Genomic DNA, 20,462 nt, shown 5'->3' with positions numbered 1-20,462 from the left:
CATCTGTTGTTCCTTTCACAGCAAAGTCAGACTGACTTCCAGATAAGCCTCCCCATCTTCTCACTGGGAGGAATTACCACGGGCTGTGGGCAGATCTGGCCTTTTTAATCCCCAGAAGTGGTGTGTTGGTTTGGTAGGAGAATGTTGCCACGGCATTTCAGACAGAGAGCAGTTACTCAGCAGAATGCAAAGCATGGTAGCCCACTAATCCCTGACAGTTGGTGTAGGGCCTGTGGCTGCTCTAAGCCCAGAAACTGGCAGGAGAACACGGGCTTAAATTGGACCACGTAATACAAGTCTGTGGGAACTGAGCCTGTAACAGCACAGACACAAGTGATAGCACAGCTAGTTACCTTCATGCAAGTGCAGCTGCTGTTTTTGTACATCATCTTTGTTTGTGGTCCATATGCATTTTTGCCCCCTAAGTTATCACCTAGTCACAGGTGGTTGTTCTTTGGAGTGCTCTGATGGGAACAAAGACATTCTGACATTATAAAGTCATCTCTGGTCATTAGTGCCACCTCCGAGGGCTCCTGGTCCAAGAGCTGGCCAGGCTCCCAGCCAGAACCAGAGTGCTCAGCCCGGGAGCACCTCCCATATAGAGAACTGAATTTGGGTATTAGGAAACTAAGAACACTGTTTCTCTTATATTGCAATTGATGGCGCTCATGAAATACCATTTTCTATTTGAATAAAGACCAGCTTTGAGGAGGTGTTTGATTTTGCACTCATTGTTCTGTCTGCCTTTTTGTGGTGATTCTTAGTCTTTTTGTTAGAACTTCAAATATTAGTCATGCTGAAAGGCCTGGCAGAGGCTTGGTTTGCTGCTTTGTCCTTTGAAGCCGTGCTAGCACACTGCGTTCATGCCTTGTGTGGAAGTGGTATCTCCATACAAGGTCTGACGAGTTCTGCTGATACTGAGAAGTATCCCCATGAGCATCGCATGCAGCAAGGTTTCAAGGACTGTTTTCTTAGGGGAGTTGGGCTTTCTGGAAACCTACTGAAGTAGTTGCTGACTGTTAGTGAGCAATGAGAAGCCACTGCTCACGCTGGCTAGTAAAAAAAAAATATGTGTTTAAGTGGGTTGCTGATGCCTGTAAATAGAGCCATCTAAAATACAGTTCTCATCATTATGTGGCTGAAAGATGAAAGGCCTCCCTCGGGGCACTGACAAATGAGCTCTGCCAAGTTTGCAGTGAGCCTTAGAGAAGTTACCTCCCAAAGATATCTCTTCCTTTAGGGAGTCAGCAGATAGGAGGATGAATTAATGCTTTAGGCATGTCAGCGCAAAAGCTGATGCCTTACTTTAAACTGCTATAAAATACACCTTTTAACATTGGAGGATGAGGGGGGGGCTGACCTTCTCAGTGAGTGTTTAACAGTTGGTTCAGTGAATGGGTTGTGTTGGAAGGGACCGCACCTCGTTCCAACTCCTGCTATAGGCAAGGACACCCCCCTGTAGACCAGGCTGCTCACAGCCCCATCCAGCCCGCCCTCAAATTCTTGGTAGCCCTTCTTCGTTTTGTGGCCAGTTTTCCATGGCAGCGCTACCCGACAGCTGAGGGCAGCACACAAAGAAACAAATGTTTTGGGCTTAGTCCCCCCCACGTGGCCGCCCTCCATTGCCTGTATGGCAGCATCCCGCAGTTCTGGCTCTGTGCTGACCCCGCCCGGTGCCACCCCGAGGGCTGCAGGTCCGCCCCGTCTCACGCAGCCCCCGCCTCCCTCTCGCCCCGCAGCCGGTCCCGCAGCGGAACTACATCTCCCAGCGGCCCGGTCTGAGAAGGGAGGAGCCCTGCGCTCAGCGGGGCCAGGCGCCATCCGACCGCGGCAGGTAGTGCGGGATGGGGCCGGGGAGGGGGCGGGATGGGCCGCGGGGTTTGGTTTAGAGCAGCGTGATCCGCTGCCGTGTACATTGAAGCAGCGCTGCTGACTGAGCGCTCTCTGCCCGCTGCTGTGTGTCTGTCTGTGCGGATCGCTCTGTTGGTAGCTGCAGTGGATGCTCTACTTTCTTTTCTGCCTTGAAGACACTTTGTTACCGCTCTGTCACTTGTCCTGTGCACGCTAAGCGTACTGTGCTGCCTCGTGGCTGGATGTTAAGGATCCAAACTAAGTCGTGTTCGCAGGACCCGGCCCTCTCCATACTTCATTCAGTGCTCCGATGTGGTGGGTGCAGGTAGTGCACTCGGGAATGAGGCCCTCAAATCCAAAGAGAACTTCGCTATTTAGTTGTTATTAAGAGAGATGAAGAAGGAAGAATTGTTCTCGTTGCATGTTTACTCTGGCACGTCCTTTTGGTGTTGCAGTATTTGACAGAAATGATGACTACCATCTGTGCCTCTCATCATCGTCTGAAGTTCCTTTTCACTTTGAGAATGAAGTCTTCATAGAGAGATCACAAGTTGTTGTCTCTTCCTGTTTCCATAGTCACAATTAGTTAAGAAAAATACTCTTATTTTAAAGCTCTGATAGATTTTCATTCACTCTTTGGTGCTGCTCCTTTCTGCTTGGAGTCACGATCCTCATTTAATTTACACCACATGCCTCATTTCACTGCCTTATAGATCGCCAGAAACATCTCCTGTCAGTCTTTATATTTGTCATTTCCACCTCTAAACCTTCTTGTAACTGTAAGATCACCGTGTCCTTTGTTCTGATGTACTTTGGAGCACAACATGTCTAACTGCTGCCACTGTTTCCTCCACAAGGCACCCCCATGTACATATCGGTTCTGCATCTGTTAGTAATTAAAGGTTTTAATAACAGTTTCCTCACGGTGCTAATACAAAAAGCTTGTAAAGCTGCTCGGTAATGAAGATCTCCCTGATTTAATGGAGGAATCTCAAGAGAATTACTCTGTCAAATCCCACTGTAAGCAGCAGGCCATGTGCTGGGCCATAGCAGCAGCTGTGCAGGATGAATCTGCATCTGACCTGCAGGTCAGGCTGGGCAGAGAGTTGGCAGCATCTCTGCCAGGGAGGGATGTGGCCTTGTCCTCATTAGTGCTGGAGAATTTGGTGAAGCTAAAAATAGAGCCTGAACTTACCTTGAGGTCTGAGGAACAATTGCCTCGGTCTCATTTCCTTATCTGTTTATATCAAACTCTCTTGGTTCACGGGCACATTTTTCCATTCCCATCTGTAAAATGCAGATGCTGGCATACAAAGAGGTGGTTAAGCTCATTATCACTAGAAGGCAGAGCAGAACAATGCGCTATTCATCATTTCTTTTTTCACAGCAGAAATTAAACACTGGAGTAAAGCTTTAGCGTCCATCTCACTGAACGGTGTCACTGAACTGGCTGGACAGTGGCTGTGAATGGCCTGAGAAACTTTTTACTGGCACTTTTTATGTGCTGCTTGATGGTCTGATGGCAGGATGGTAGAATAAGTGGGAATGTGTTATAAAGCTACTCAAATGCTCTTCCCGAATGAGGCGCAGCAAACTAAAAGCTCTGGGTGGTGCATTCAGAACCTTTAAACCCGTCCTTCTGTTGGCTGCTGATGTCCAAAGGGCAAGGTGGGCGGGGAGCTGCTATGGAGCCTCATTGCCACAGATGCTGGGTGTTCCTCTGTGGTGCTGGAGGCGTATCCCCAGCCCTGTCATCACCTACATTCCCATTCCTGTGTTGTGCTCAGCTGCCCTGGCCCAAGGGGACAGCAGAGCTCCCATTCATGTGGAGGTGACCTCCTTCCTTGTCTGTAGGTCTCTCCTTGGGCACTGGGTTCCTGCTGTATTGCACAACTCCTAGCTGCAAACAATCTAGACAATGATTGTGGAATGGGATTGTATCACCCCTTCCTGTTGTTCGGGAGGTATCGTTGTGTGCCACCTCCCTGTGCCAATAAAAATGTAAATGTTACATTTCTTATCAAGACGAGCCAGAAACTCTCCTGGATTTGTATTTCCTGTCTTTGATTTGCTTTCCTGCGTGGGACGCTTTATTTCACCCTCTGCCTACCGCTCTTCTTTTCCTACTATGTTAATGGATCGTTTTGTGCTCAGCCGGGAGATATTATCAGTGCTATGCAAAGCAGTTCCTGCACTGCTGCCTAGTTTGAAGTTTCTCATCGTGCTCCATAAACTACATAAGTAGGAAGCTTTTCTTATACAAATACCCTCATTATTGCTTGCCTCTGGTGCTATGAAATGCCAGAATGGAATACCCAAATGTGGTAGGACAACAGGCTGAAGGTGAAACTTACGGATAGTGCCACAGCTATTATATAGCTGTATGTATAACCCTTTTAGGCTGCCAGTGCAAAGGGACTCTGTTAGAGGTGCTGTGAGATCATGAAGTCCTGCAGTGGTTCTTCTTTCCACATCTGCTGGGAAAAGTCACCTGTAATTGCTGCTCTCTGGGCAAATCGATCTGTAAACAGAGATGCTGTGGCAGAGGGGAACGTGTTCAGTAAAACCTAATGGGGGGGTTATGTAACGGAACAAAAATAAACTGAAACATCATCTCTAAATGGAGCCATTATTTCTCCTGCAGAGTAATTATTAATCAATAAACCCTGTATCTGACGGTGTTGTAGTGTTCTAAGTGCTCTGAGCCACCTCACAATCTGCTAGTAAACCAACCTGGGAGCAAAAACATTATTAACACTAATCACAATAATCTCTGACGTGTGTCTGAAAGCAGAATGGTCTCGTAGAGCTCTTGCTTCACCCGTGCTCTTGCTGCTTTGCACTGATAGGGTTTAATAGCACCATTCAGAGGTGTAAGTACTGCACATTATTCAAGCTGTGGGAGTTGCACAGTGCTTGAGTGCAAGGGATTTCCAAATGCTGGGTTGAAAGTGTTTCACTTCCTTATTTCTCTAGTTACGTATTTCAGCTGGATACTACTGCTGCAAGGCACAGGTGAGTAAGTACTTGCAGAATAAGGTAGGAATGTTAGTGGTACGATATCTTATAGATGGCTGCTCCAAAAAACAAATGTTCTCTGCCCTGTTCTCTGGAGCGAGTAATTGGACACTGATGAAGACGTGCATTAGACAGGACAGGGCTTTGATGTTAATGATGTTACTGTTCCTGTGTAGCTGTTCAGACTGCTGGTGATGCATGGACAAAAGGAGAGTGGAAGTAAAAAAACATTAATAAAAGCTGGGAAAAAAAAGTGTTTTCAACATGGAGCCACATAACATCCAGTAGGGAAATTCTGAAGCTTTCTTTTAAATGGTCTAAAATGCACTGAGAAAAAAACAACACAGCATAGTTGAAATTCCAGCTTCTCTTGTGTTCTTTGCAATGAGGATTTTTATAGAGACATCCAAGGGCACTGAGAGGGATCGAATATAGAGAGTAACGTGGGATTTCTGACAGCAAAAGTAGCCCCACTGCTATCAGAGCTGGCTTCTTCCAAATCAAAACAGCAACTCGTGCAAATTGATTTGTTGCTGGCCCCATTTCTCTGCAACAGGAGACAACATTTTTGCACGACCTAAAACTGATTTTGGCACATGCTGCTGGGCTGTAAACTAAATCATCCCACAGTGCATTTGGAATTAGTCACAGAAATGGACTGATATCTTTTCAAGCAGTGAGTTGTTTGTAGGCACACACCTGGGTGAATGCAAAATGCACATTCATGCACAATCCTTCCCATGTGTTCTGCTGCAAAACTTGTGACTTCTCATTGAGACAAATGGGGGAAAAAGAAATGTTCTTGTAGTTGAGGTATCCCGGTGTCTTTGAATATACCAGTTTCCAGACAGAGAATGGAACTGGATTGTGTTCCTAGCTGAAAGCAGTTCTGTATTAGATGCAGTACCTCCATCGTCTGTGTTGGTTGGGGCTGTGATGCTGATGCAGCATCAGAAAGCAATTGCTAATAGACTATGAGAAAGAGCCCACTATTATTCTGGGTACTGTGGCTGTCTTGTGTGATGTTATGGTTTTGTAATTTGGTTGGTGTTGGTATTCCACATCAGAACATCATGCAGAATAATGGGAGTTAAGGGGACAAGTTTTTTCTGTGGGAAGGGGACAGGGTTGCTGGCCCGGCTCCCTGCGAGGAGACACCGCGGTCGGAGCTTCCTGCTATTCCACAGCTCATCAGTGAGATTGGGGACTTGGTATTCTCTTTGTTGAAACTCTCTTGTTGTTGTTTAGCATTATTGGGTTATTAAACTGCCGTTCGTTCTCAGATCACTTTTTTTTTTCTCCTTCATTTTTTTTAGACCCAATCGCAATCTCCCTTCCCTTCCCTTCCCTTCCCTTCCCTTCCCTTCCCTTCCTTCCCTTCCCCTTGCCCTTCCTTCCCTTCCTTCCCTTCCCTTCCCTCCCTTTCCCTTCCCCTCCCCTCTCCTAAAGCGCACGTGGTCAGGCCTCCTTGTGAGCTCTAGAGGGAACTCTGTGACATGTGGACACTGGTGTAGGCACTGACAGAAGCTCTCTCTTGTCTTAGCACAGCTGTTAGTAGTGGGGCTTTGTAAAGGTACTGCAGTTGGCCTGGAGTTTTTGTTATCGTTTTGGTTGGGTTTTTCTCTTTTTTTCTTTCATATGTGGTGTTTGCATAGCTTGGCTGGCAAACCTTTGTAGTCTACACATGGCAGGAATCATGTCACAATCAGGGGGAAACTGCTGTTCTCTGTGAATACTGAACAGGAGAAATCCTATCTACTGAATGCCGTGGTAGTTATTCTTTCTGTGTAAAGTGCTTTGAAGTGTCTGAAAGTCCCTCGAGTTCTGTTCTGCTGTAAAAGTTAATAGTGCTCTTTAATTCTGGGATAATCTGTGGTTCAAGTATGGTGGAGTCGTGTAGAGACTTGCCTTGTACTTCAGGGAACCCAGCAGAGGAAAAGTAGCACTTTCTCAAATTACAGAAGGCTAGAAAGATCCATGAAACAGATAGAAAGAACAAGTTCTTCCAATGCCAATCATTCTCATTTCTCTGGCTCCTGAGGATTTGGGAATGTCAGGTCACTTCTAAAGCTGTAGCAGTTGTAATGTAAGTGATATATATTTTGTAGCTTGCTGTCGTATCTGCAGAGTGCCTGCCTTCCCTACAGATGTTTGATTGGGTGCTTGTTTCAATGCTTTTATCCATCTAATTGCCTCATTTATTATATGCCAACCTTCCAAAAATTCAACTGAAGTGAACATGTCATGTCATATAAAGGTACTTACAAAATAAAGTTGCTCTTACCCTTGTTACATGTGAACTTGCGTAACTTTTGCTACAGTTCTTATTTATACATATATATATTATACAACTGGTCTGTTCTATTTGCTATTTCAGCAATTTGGGAGCATCAAATTATTCCACAGCAGCAGCAAAAGCAACAAAACCTCCCAAGTCAGGAGAGAACGTGAGCTGCTCAGTGCCATCAATAAACAATGCCTGCTCTAAGGAGGTTTTTAAGTACTTGATGTTTTATCAGTTCCTCAGCGTACGAGTGTTTGAATCACGACATCCTTTAAAACTATACACTAAGAAGATGAGAGCATTGTTCCCCAGCAAACATTTCTTGTACTTAAAGGGATGCTCGAAGACTAATTGTAGAAGAGAATGAGTAACCATTTCTTTTCTACTTGCAGCATGAAACAGCAATAGAACAGCAGAGGACTAAATCCTATCTTAGAAAGCCAGTAAACCTTTATAGTCTTAACCAAGTACATCACATGTCTCTGAGCTATCTGATGGGGCTCATCAGAGTTCTGTTCTTCTCTTGCAGGCACTATGCTGCTGGAGATACTCCTGATTCTGGGGGGAATCGTCATCTACTTCTTTGTTTCCAAAAAGAAAGAAGAGAGGCTCCCATTCAAAGAGGGATGGTGGGGAAAGGGACAGAAGCCTGACACTGAAGGAGATACGACAATTAGGCCATTCAAGGTGGAAACTACAGAAGAAGAGCTGAGCGTAAGCGAATCTCTGTACTGGGGAAAAAGAAGTCAGAAATGGCCAGTTAAATGCAGGCCTTGCTGGAAGTAATTTTTACATTGAACTGATGTGAAATATCTGTTAAAATGACAGATTAATGTGGAGGATTTGGGGGAAGAGAATTTCCCAGCATTTCAGCAGATAGAAATGGATTGACAGATTTCACATTCTGCCATGTTATTTTGTTTTCAGCTGGCTGTCTCAAGATTGCCAGTAAATAAGCCTACTCTGTTAGGCCTAATGAACATGAAAATCATATTACAGATTACTCAGCTGTGCTCCTCTTTGTGCACCTTCCTCAGCTTGATTGCATAGACCAGAATACAAAGAATATCTTTGGTTTTGAAAGAAACAAAAGAATAATTATGAATATCTCATTTTCTTGAGTGCCTTATGTTTGCAGCTGCCTTGGATGCTAATTCTGTAATTTATGATCTACTTGGGTCAACAGTAATACAGCGTTAATTACAGAAAACACATGCACTGCAGATTTTGCTAGATAACAAGACCTTGATTGTGAGTGCTTGTCAGGGATTGCACCATTTCATAGATCTCTATGGAGCAATCATTCAAACGATACTCCTGGGGCTGCTCACATTATTCATTTACAGTGGGTCTCTACATCTTTATTTTCTCAGATAGGCCTGGATTTGTTAGGACTTTGTCCTTCTTAGTAATAGCAGCGGACACTGATCTCCAATATAGCTTCCCCTTATACTGCAGACGTAAAGCTACATCATTTCTAACCTTAGGATTTTAGTGGAACGCATGGTTTGGTTTTATAACAGCTATTGCAACATAATCTATCGGTAACAAACTGCTTTTAAATACACTCTTACGTCAGCTGGGAATTATAGAATCATAGAATCATTGGAAAGTGCTGCCCAAGTTTAAGCCCCACAGAGGCCTGAGCAGGGCAGGATTTCCAGATCTCAACTATTTGGTGGTTCTGCTTGCAGGAAGAAGGGGCTCTTGGCTGTCCTTCCCTGCTGAGTGGTTTTGGACTGAATTTGCAGTATTGGCAGCATCCCCCAAGACCACAAAGTGCAGCAGTGACCTCATATAGTTTGGAAATGTTCACCCCAGTCTAGTTTCACCAACTCTAACTGTGAAATCTGCAGTGTTTCACAGTGAAGGAGGCCAGCAGCTTGGTCTGGGAAGGAGGGCGATGAGCCAGATCTGTGCATTCACTGTGAGACTGGGCTCAAAGTTAGCCCCAGGAACAAAGTACCATGAAAACGCAAGAAGACTTGCATTGTGAGGTTAATTCGATACTTCTGGTATCAGTTTGTAAAGTGCCCTGTCTTGTATTCAGCTGACAAAAAGAAAACCAAAAAACTCACAAAAATAGTAGTAATGTGATATGGAGGTGAATAACATAAGCAAGATTCTTCATAGCTCAGTACTGCTTTTTGGGTTCTATCCTCTGACTGTCAGCCTGGCAAACAGATTAGCCAGTGTTGCTAAAAGTGTTAACAGCCAGAACTGGAAAAGGAACAGAGGGCATCTGGAGGAAAGCAAGCACTGATAAAAGGGACAGAGCACAGTCATCACTGGAGATGTTATTTTCATTGTTCTTTGTCTACTTGGAAATAATTAGAAACCATACCTAGTGCAGCATAAGGCAGCAGCAGATGCAAGCGCTTATGACATTTCTCTTTTCTTTTCCCTGTAGGACTTATTTAGAAGGCTTGACCAGGCTAGATTCACTGAGCCCCTGGAGAACAGTTGCTTCCATTATGGAATTAATTCAGCATATCTCAGGAAGGTTGTCTCCTACTGGAAAAACCAGTTCAACTGGAAGAAACAGGTTGAAGTTCTCAACAAGTACCCACACTTCAAAACTAAGATTCAAGGTGTCTGGCTTTTTTTCCTTAAAAATAAACAGTAATACATAATGTCATTTACAGGGATCTCAATGTAAGAATATTCTCAGCCACATTGCATGAACCTTCCCCTCTGTGGCTCCATAACGTGGACCCTTGCTACTCTGACAGCAGAAGTGAGAAAGTACCTCCTTGTAACTGAAACCTTTAGGACAAATAGATTTCCCTTGTGCATGGATGGTTTGTCAGTTCGTGTTAAAGAGAGCCAGGCACAGGCATTCGGAAATGGATTTGCGTCTTGAGATGTAGCAGTGTTCCCTGACTTGCATGCAATCACACAAAAATACCCACAGATGCCACTTCTTGTTCCATACAGCTCTCCAGCTGCTGCTGTCACAGTGACACTGTCAGTCTGGCAGGATCATTGGCTGAATGTGCTGGCTGCTCACATTTATCCCTGCCTGGCAGGGCCGATATGCCCTGCTGCACCATTTCAGGCTCTCCTAGTCCTAGGAAGGCAGAATGCCTTTCCCTTAGGGCTGATGTGCTGCCAGGCCCAAGCGACTGCTTTGTCTTTTCATTCAAAACACATTTTGAAAGAGGCCATTCAGTTAAGGTCTGTTATTATTGGAGCTCGGTCAAACTGGATGTTTTAAATACTTCAGTTAGGTGATTCACTTGGGTGATTTGGTGATACAGCTGTGGATTTAGGCAAAGCAGACAGTTGTTTTACGTGACTGTAAAATTCACGCTTGAGATTATGCAATATTATTTTTACTTGCCCCCATGAATGTACGTTAATTGAAATGGGGCAGTTGACCATAGTATTTAAAATAAATTTGTGACAAAAAAAAAAAAAAAGAGGGGGAAAAAAAAGTACCACCTGAGACAAGAAAGGGAAAAGAAGTTAAGGAGATTCTCAGTCGCTAAGAGAAGCTGGGATGAAGTGAGCTGAAGCAGGCGAAACGTGCTTAAACACACTATGAAATGAAGCATCCAGGCTCCACTAAGAGCAAATAATTGTTTCCTGGAAAGCAGAGCCCTAAGTGGGCCTTTTTGATTTATCAAAAATATACTGAAAGGCTGCTGGGATAAAAGGTAGAATGGAATCAAGAAGTTGAACTCTTCAACTCTCTTTTAGCAACATATTTTTCTAATGCTTGATTCAGCTTAGTTAGTTCATCAAAAGTTAAGAAGTGTGACTCAATCAGAGAGTGCATACCTTTAAAATTCCTTTTGCTCTAAAGTTCAGATCAATGGCTGGAGACACGAGCTAGACGTGTTGAAAGGAGAAGTCAGGCATGCATAAAATAAGGAAAGTGATTAATGCCCCAAACAAACAGCTGCTGCTTATGATGGATTGCTCATCTCTTGCTGCCTTCAAGTTGCAACTGTATGCCTTTGAGGAAGAAAAATCTGTGACTGACTGAAGCGTAGCTGGTGCCATAGAGGGATACTGGGGTAAAATTTAAGGGCTCTTGGTCTAGATGGTGTAATAGTCCCAGGTCTGCTTTTAAGTTGTTTGAGTCACAGTGTTACCGCTGGTAGATTGCTTCACTTCTATGTCTTACTTTTCCAATTAATCTTAAAACAGAAACATGACAACCTTGTTTAGGAGCTGCGACGCTTAACTGTCCATCACAAAGTGCTTTAAGCTCCTTGGATAACATGGATCCAGAGCGGTGCAGGGTATTTGCATGCTCACCAAATCAATCAATCAATCATAAAAGATTTGTTCAATCTGTTGTGTAATTAGTTCCAGCATCATAGCAAGTTTAGGCATGTTAATTCTTTTCTTCCATTTATTTTCTTTTAAACAGGCATTGATATCCATTTTATTCATGTAAAGCCTCCTCGTTTGCCTGAAGGCCAGTCTGCAAAGCCATTATTAATGGTTCATGGTTGGCCTGGCTCGTTTTATGAATTTTACAAAATTATCCCTCTCCTGACGGATCCTGCCAGTCACGGCCTCAGCACTGAACACGTCTTTGAAGTCATCTGCCCCTCTATCCCTGGGTATGGCTTCTCAGAAGCACCTCACAAAAAAGGTAAGATGTATAAGAAGAAACCAAACTAACAAAAGTCCAGACTCATAGCGAGACAGACTCTACTGGCAGATGGTAACTTCTGTCTCTTCCTACATAGAAGCAAAGATTTCACATGTCACATGGAGAGAGAGAAAGATGAGTGAGACTTCAGGTAACACCATTCATTAGTTTCAGGAGTAACATATAGATCATTTAGAAAGGACTATAAAAAGTTATGAAGTGAAAATCTGTGAATAAGACAGTTTCTAGCTATCATTAAGATAAGACTGATCTCACAGAGACAAAATGGAAATTGCCCAGGCAATGCCAGGTGCTTCTGACAGGGTTCAGCTGGAGTATGACCATGGTTTAGAAAGAGTCCAGCAACCCCTTAGTGGGCCAAATGCATGGAGAACAGGTGGGGTTAAGGGAGTCTGTAGTGAAGGCTGGGCTTGCTATCCTGGATCTTACCCAGACAATGTGACAAGGGCTCCCATATACTGTCAGACAAGTGAGGAAAAATGGACTTGCAGCTTTTTTGGAATTTGACTGTTGTCATGATAGGGAGAACAAATGCTGTACATTCAGAGGTACAGCTGAAATTAATGCAATAGTATATATATATATATATATATTAATTGCAGGCTTCGATTCTGTAAGTGCTGCTTCTGTATTTTACGAACTGATGCTCAGACTGGGATTCCAGGAGTTCTACGCACAAGGTGGTGACTGGGGCTGGCTCATCTGCACCAATCTGGCCCAGATAGCTCCCAAGTGAGTACTCATTTGATACACTGCTGCATGACTGGTGTAGTAACCTGTTTTATTCTTTAAATAGCTATTGCTCATGGACTTTGCAGTGGGAATGATAGAACAAGAGAACAGGTTGCCTAGAGATGTTGTGGAGTCTCCTTCCCTGGAGATATTCAAGACCCACCTCAACACTTTCCTACTGCAGGGAACCTGCTTTACCTGGGAGGAGGTTGGACTTGATCTCCAGAGGTCCCTTCTAATCCCTACAATTCTGTGATTCTATGTGACTGTTCCAAACCAAGTCCTTAAACAAGCGAGTACTGTGTCATTTTCCTTCTCAGTGCTCTATGCAAAGCAGTGATCCAGAACTGGACACCTGCACCAACAGTTGTGCAGTAGCTTTCTGATGGTCCCAGAGGGACTGGAATAGTATGAGTACTTATATCAATAGGAGGATCTGGGACTTAATGACTGGGTTTGTGTGCTGACCACTGGCAACTGCCCCTTTGACTTGTTTTGGGGTGAAAAGCAACATTACAAAGTACAACCAAGGTCATAAGCAATGATGTAATTTGCAAACTGGAGTTAAAGGACACCCATTTCTGTATATTTTAAATATACAACTTTATAAAAAATGCAACTTTATTGTTATATTACTAATCTATAATATATGTGATTAGTAATATAACACTAACATACCTATCAAAATGTCATAAAATGTTGTATTTCACATTTAACACCTTTGAATCATATTGTATTTCAGCAATTTGTGGGGGCTTTCTCTGTTTCTGCTTTTAGCCATCTGAATGGTCTTCATTTAAACCTAGCCTCAGTTACAAACATGGGGTTCACCCACCTGCTCTCCATCCTGCTGGGCCGCCACCTTCCAGGGCTCTTTGGTTTCCACGAGGAAGATGTGAGGCGGATGTTTCCCTTCTTGAAGAAGGGGCTCTACAGGATCTTGGCGGAGTCTGGCTACGCTCATATCCAGGCAACAAGACCTGATACTGTTGGTAAAGAAACAAACAAAAATACTTATTTAACTTGAGCTGTACTGTCATACAAACAAATCATGTTACTTAATTATGCAACTGATGAGTGTTTTTCACAGGAACAGAAGTAGGAAGGTTAGAGGTTTTAAACAGAAGATTCTTCTTGTGCATGCAAGTTGTAAAGAACTAGGAGTGGGGTTGGAATGAGATGGTCTTTGGAATAGCTCTCAGCCCAAGCCATTCTATGATAGGTAGTTATCTAGTGTGAATCTCGCTTTCACATACAAAAGGGATGCATCTGTACATCAAAAGCAAGCACCCTCTAAGTGCCACTGACCTCATTTTCAGTTTTCATAAATAAAAATAGCTTAATAACTTTTCCACATCTGCTGCCGCTGGGGACTGTCATTGTATTGCAAATGCAGCTATGCTGAGAACAAAAGACAGTTTCTTCACAGAGAATCAATCACAGTCAAAAGGTGGAAACTCCAAAAAGCTTTTAGCTGTTTCAACATGCAAGCTAGTTTATTTGTAGGCATAAATAATACCTGAAAGGTAAAATCAAATTTGGTTCTTACTCATTGTTATGAATCACTTGCAGACTTTCACAAAAACGAAATGTGAATACCTATGAATGTCCTGCTAATCGCTCAGATTGCTTAACTGTTTTAACTATTAAGTGCTCCTATTTTAAAAACATCTTTTGCAGCTGAATTGAAAAACTGAGTCAAGAATACTAAATATATTTCATTCTAGTGCAGCAGGACTCACTGTAGGTTTTAATAAGAAGCAGAGCTGTAGAAACTATTTCTCAATGTCCTTTTATAAATTTAGCTCCAGAAATGGGTGTATTCTAAAAACGTTGGCAAAATAATAGTTTGATGGATTTAAGGTAACTTGGCTCGCTTTGAGTTGTGATTTCCAAAAATTACACATCTCTAATTCCTTGTTTGCTTGAAGAAAAGACGAGGAAGCTGGCAGGTACCTGGTCACAGGTGGGCTCTCTCTTGTGGTTGGCTGATTCTGGTCCCTAGCTGTGATCTGTGGTCTGTCACAGCAGACTGTGTGAACTGTACAGATGGAGAACCAGCAGCAAGTTCATGTTCTGAGAGCTGGAGCAATTCTGAGGTCAGTGAAGAGAGGGGGAACAGCAGAGGGGAAGACTCCCAGGGAAAATGACACCCAGGAGGAAGCTGAGAGGAGCTGAGAGAAGCCTGGCCAGGGAGGCTGCCAAGGTCTTCCTGAGCGTTCTGGTATGACAGTATGACATGGAGCTGTCCTAAGCAGGGAAGTCATTTCTGACTCTTGGCTGCTACTAGTACGTTGGCTGTTTCAGAGCTGGCTTTTGATCAGACTGGCTTGCATGAATCTGGTTTTATACTTACTTGCACTTAGTGTGAGTTCATTTTCAGATGATTGAAGAGGCAGTGCTTGTATTCACAGTACTGTGAGGATCAATGTAAATTCTATCTGTGTGTAAACTGATGCAGTCTCCTTTGTTCCCATCAAAGTGAAGTATGTGAGAAGTACATTGCTTGTCCAATTCTGCATGCTAAATTAGCTTTTTGGATCACTTAGTGTCTGTCTGTTACAAGTGTTACTTGTTTGTTAACTGAAACTCAACTAACACATTTAAATAGCAGTTATGGGTAGAATCGTGCTAGCTGTAGTGTCTTACATCACAGTTAGGTTGCACATGTGGAACGTCAAATATACTGACTCTTCCGGGCAGCTTGAACAGTTTATAGTCCCCGTTTCATGGCACTAGGATGTATTAATAACGTTCCAATTACGTGTGTTTTTTTCCAATCCAAACAAAACAACTGCAAAAGTTGTATTAAGACTTGTTCTACACTATGGCAGTTTGCTTTTGCTAATGTGTAAGGTGGACCTTTTAACAAAGCCATTCTCTTCTTTAATTACTTTCTAATAATCCTTAAAAAGTTTTTGCAATTAGACAGTGGTGTAAATTCTTCTGGTCGTGTGTAGGCATGTGGGATTTGGCCCTGTAAAACCGTTTAATACTTGCCAACTAACAGATTAATGGAAGCAAGCCCTACTTGGCACATACTGCTTAATCTTATTGGCTTACAAAGAAAAGAAAAAACAAAAACCCAAACCAGCAGAAATCCAATACTGTTACATCACTTTAAAAACATTCAGCATGAGCTAATCTGGAGTCTGCTGACTTGCAGGTACTGTGTTAATGATTCAACAATAAATGGCTCTGACTTGTTCTATTAATCTACTTAGGAACACAGGTGCTGGAACACAGCTACATAAAGTTATTTCCTCTGTACTATAATGAGCAGCATCTATAACAGTCTGAGAACAGCAGGAGAACATCTCTATTCTAGTTAAATTTCCCTCCTGCTTTTCAGGCTGTGGTTTGAATGACTCTCCTGTAGGACTGGCTGCATACATCTTGGAGAAATTTTCTGTGTGGACCGACCCAGAATTCCTTAACTTAGAAGATGGAGGACTTGAGAGGTAAGTGCTATTTTGGATGAGGTGTTTCAGCCTCAAGTCAAAGCTAAATGAATGTCTATCTGAACTGATGGTCTCGCATCTCATAAGGAGCCTGTAGAGACTACAAATGGTACAGTGCTGTACTTCCTTATTGCATATGTTGGAGTACCTGCAATTGCTGTACTGAAAGCTTATGGCAGCATTTTAAATTATGAATAATAGTTCAGTCTGTTTTATGGGCTCTTCTGCTTCTATTCGCCCAGACTGGGACAGCTGTGCTGGACTCTGTCTTCCACATAGAAGTTAAAATGGCACTTTCCAGTTTGTGTTTGAAAGCCTTTAACATGTTTATTTGGCCACTGACAGGAAGCAGGAATTTAACACACTTCCTCTCTCCATTTCTTTTCATAATGAGTTAAACAGCTCTTTGAACAAAACCAAAGTGAAGTCCTTAGAACTAAATACCATTTTGCACTACTTAATAACTAAGCAGTCTCTGGGCTTACCTGTTCAGGAAGTTTAACCTGGATGATCTTCTCACCAACATCATGATCTACTGGGTGTCAGGCTGCATCGTCTCCTCAATGCGTTTCTACAAAGAAAACATGCAGAAAGGAATAGGCACACAGAAACATGAAAAGTAAGTGCTTTTTTTCATTAAACATTTTGTTTTGACTTTAATTCTATGTTTGCAGATAAGTTGTTTGTGTCTTGTGGTCGTTGCAAGTTAATAAATGCAGAGGTAAATGTGCCCTGAGTTATGTGCAACCGCAGCTCACTCCTATGGTATTACTTTAGCTGTGAAATGATTCTCCCAGGAAGCTGACTCAGTTCTTGAACAGTTCTTGAAGCTGTTGTGGCTACACTGTGGGCAGTATCCTGTTCCACTTCTGCCTACATGAGATGAGCTATACAGAACTTCTACATGCCTAGAGGAAGGAGTCTCAAGAACCCACATAAGAGTAGGCATCCTGTTCTATCTAAATCTTAAAATCTTTGTCACTTCCAACAAAGCAGCTCAAATGTATGGGATATTTAGGCCCTCAACATATTACTCTGTTTAAAACAAGTGTGGATACTTCCACTTTAAGGTACTTTTCCCTTCAAATGCAGTTGCTTCTCTTTACTTCTTCGTGTAGAAAATATTCTGTAGAGCACATTCATGCCAGTTAAAAGCAAGAGCTGTCTGTGGAGGACGATTTACAGGACAAAGTCTCATGGTAAGAAATGCTTCCTCTGTGCTAGTCCAGATTCACTGTTACTGCTTCCCCTCTTCCCACTTTCACCTTGCAGCCACCATTCAGGTTCTTCTCTTCAACCCCCCCCACCCTCCCCCCCGTTGTCCTGACAGGCTCAACATATTCTAGTTGTAATTTGTCCTGTAAATTTCTCTTCAGCCATTGTCAATTTGCTTTCCCCTCAGAACATTACTCTTGAGCCCTGATTGCAGCATGAGGAAACTTGATCCTCATTGCCTCCCGGAGATCTGTTTCCATGCTTCTAACTCTTGTGTCGTGGATCCCTTACAGAACTGCCATCTGTATCAATGTATGCCAAAAGTTACGGCCTTTTGCCATTTCCCCCCTCAGAAACAGGAGTGTTGTCTACTATTCAAATTCAAGACCTGGAAGTCAGCTTTAATTGCTTAGTAGGTCCGCCTGACTGTTGAAGAACAGCATTTCCAAGGGACTTTCCATTTCTTGCTCAGTGAAGTGTTTGGAAGATAAAATTATTCTCTCTTCTCTCTCAGGCTCACAGTACAAGTACCTACTGGCATCGCCTCCTTTCCTAATGAAGTCATGCACACACCCCAGGCTTGGGCCCAGAAGAAATACACCAACATAGTTTCCTTCCATTTCATGCCTCGAGGAGGCCACTTTGCAGCATTGGAGGAACCTGAACTTCTTGCTGAAGATATTCTGCAGTTTGTTGGGAAAGTAGAGAAAGAGCAACTCTGGACAAAGAAAAGAAAGTAACTCACCTTAGGAAAAGGAGGGTAATTGCTTATAGCTTAGCACATGTACAAGCCTTAGTAAGTCTGCTGTAATCTGTATAATTAGATCACATTCTCGACCAGATGTGAGAGGACAGCAAGAAAAATGCAGGATAGCTGGATAAAATACAGCTTTGGAAACTTAAATCTTCTTATATTAAAAATGTTGTAATTTTTTTAGCAGCTAGGCTAAGAACATAGCATGCAGGTTGCTTGGTTATTTTCCTCTCTCAGAAAAGACTTCTAAAATCCTTTCTGTAACACTACTGCCTCATGCATACAAATTGAAAAATAGACCTTCCCACTAATTATGTTCAGTTTAATTGTTACTAACAGCTTTTCTCCATGACTGCAGCAAAAATTGAGTTGGTGTATGTGAGAGATTCCTCACATAAACAATGGGAACAGCCTAACAAGATGTAACTTGAATGACTGCATCCATTAATCAGCATTGATCTACAGTGCCCAGTAAGCCAGCCAGCTGGCTGCCTTTCTCTTACAGCCTGTGCTGTTAAGCAGCTTTCTGGCTGCAAGCTCCACTTCCCTGCACTGGGCTCCCAAGAAAACAATGTGTGAGGAGCAGCTGAAGCATCAGCTGAGTGCCTGAGCCACATCGGCTCCCATAGCTTGAACCAGAAGGAGGAGCAGGGATAGGAGTAATTATATGCCAAACTACCTCTGCATTGAATTTCTGCTCTTAACCAAAATGTAAAAACCCTGGACAGGCTCAAGACACAGCAGCTTTGCACTGCCTCAGCGGGGTATTGTGAACACCTCATATTGAAGAATAAAACATTAATTTGAAATTAAAAGGAACTGGCTTTAAACTTTGAATAATGCTTGCACATAAACATTTGTTTTATGCCTTTGAACAGGTGAGATTTTGCTTAGTGGCAGCAAAAGTAAATGTCAAATTAGAAACTATCGAGTCTGTATTGTATCTGTTACAGAGATCAGGCTGAAGGCAAACAGCTACAAGAAAACTGAATTTGAAGGGCTGAGTATTTTCACTTAAAGCAATCCCCAGTGAGTGCAGCTGAGCTTCAGGCACTCTTAAGCAGATGACTGATTTCAGAATGCTTTTGTTCTCCCATCATTTCTTATATACTTTCCTTCCTTATGCTTGCAGGGTAAATATAATCCATTAAGAACACCTGTGTAGATTAGTTTTATTTTACAGTATTAATAGGAATGGAAGCTGTTAAGTAACAGTTGCTGCTCCTTCCCACGGTTTGATATGTGTAAAGCAACACTGATGCTGGGCACAGGAATCTGAGGGCTCAGTGCCAGCTGTTTGGTATGGCAGACTGCATGTGGACCAACTATGGCCATTTTTCCAAGCGGAGATGAGAACTCTCACTACCTGTACTCCAGCCTTCTATGTCTCTGCAGAGAAAAACACAGCTTTCACATCTCTCTGCAGGGTTTACTGCAGTGCTACTTTAGACCTTCAGGCTGTACGTGAACTCTTTAACGCAGCTGACTGCTTCCACATAAGTAGCGAGCACTAATTCTACATATATTTGTAGCTGATTTCATTAGATAAAAATCTGTGTTCTCACCTGCTAAATATTGAGGTTTGGGCTGGTGTGAAGAGACAGGAAAGAAAATACAGAGTTGTTCACTCCGTCTAAATTAAGCTCTTCTCAGAAGACCATCCCTGAGCTAGTTTCAGGTTCAGTGTTACCAAAACATGGCTTATTCAGAAGGAATGGGCCATCTCTGACAATGACATACAGCCATAGGTCCTGAGCTCCCTCCTGCACTAATTCTTCATCTCAGACCACTTTTTTTTGTGTCTTACTTCTCTCTCCTGTGCAGCCTTGTATTTCAGAGCTGGAGATCATCCCCTCTCATCTTTAACACACACGCAGACATCTGCTGTGCTGCTAGGGAACACTGCCATACACAGATATAACTGAATACTTCCCTAGAGGCTGCTCAGTTTCAGTGCAGATAAAGTAAGTGGGAAGGAAGTTGGCTACATGATACCTGGCAAAGCCTTTTTCAGATGCAAGTAGAAGGCATTTTCTGCCTTCTGTCTCCTTTTCTGGAGCACACCTCCTTGAATGGGGCCAGCATTAGTGAAAAGAGGCACATCAGGGCTTGCTTAGTGACATTATGTTACAGCACCATCCAGGCTCAGGCACCAGTCAGAGCTCGACAGAACAAAAACCTACACTCCTAGACCCTTCTACTTCTAAGTGTGCCTCACAGTGCTCAAAGGTAACGAGCACAAGCTAAGCGAGCATGTCCTTGCCCCACTCTGCACGCCAGGTAAGTGCATTTCAGCCAACTACAAATTAGCTGTCCTCACTGTCTGTTTGACTTAGCACAGAAAACAGTCATAGAAATTAAATCCAGAATGAATATGGGTTTGATTAACTTCTGCTTGAAAGAAAGAAAGCAAAAAGGACATAAAAGGGTATAGACTTTGGAAGTTACGTATCAAAAATTGCTCTGAATTCTAATGTCACAACTCTCAAACCCTAAACCCACAGCAATCAGCAGCTG

The 20,462-nt window shown here is 43.0% G+C and overlaps 1 protein-coding gene across 1 annotated transcript; it reads left to right on the top strand.

Moving 5' to 3' along the window:
* Positions 1-1,700: 1,700 nt before the first annotated feature.
* On the top strand, positions 1,701-19,101 carry EPHX1 (epoxide hydrolase 1). Its single transcript, XM_015857238.2, has 9 exons — positions 1,701-1,834; positions 7,683-7,867; positions 9,564-9,744; positions 11,535-11,762; positions 12,386-12,515; positions 13,293-13,507; positions 15,868-15,976; positions 16,470-16,595; positions 17,706-19,101. Exons 2-9 carry the CDS (start codon positions 7,688-7,690, stop codon positions 17,929-17,931), a joined length of 1,395 nt encoding a protein of 464 aa, XP_015712724.1. The 5' UTR covers positions 1,701-1,834; positions 7,683-7,687; the 3' UTR covers positions 17,932-19,101.
* The last annotated feature ends 1,361 nt before the right edge of the window (positions 19,102-20,462 follow it).

Source organism: Coturnix japonica, chromosome 3, assembly GCF_001577835.2.
Source record: "Coturnix japonica isolate 7356 chromosome 3, Coturnix japonica 2.1, whole genome shotgun sequence".
NCBI lineage: Eukaryota > Metazoa > Chordata > Aves > Galliformes > Phasianidae > Coturnix > Coturnix japonica.
This window is presented reverse-complemented; position numbering and strand designations above follow the sequence as displayed.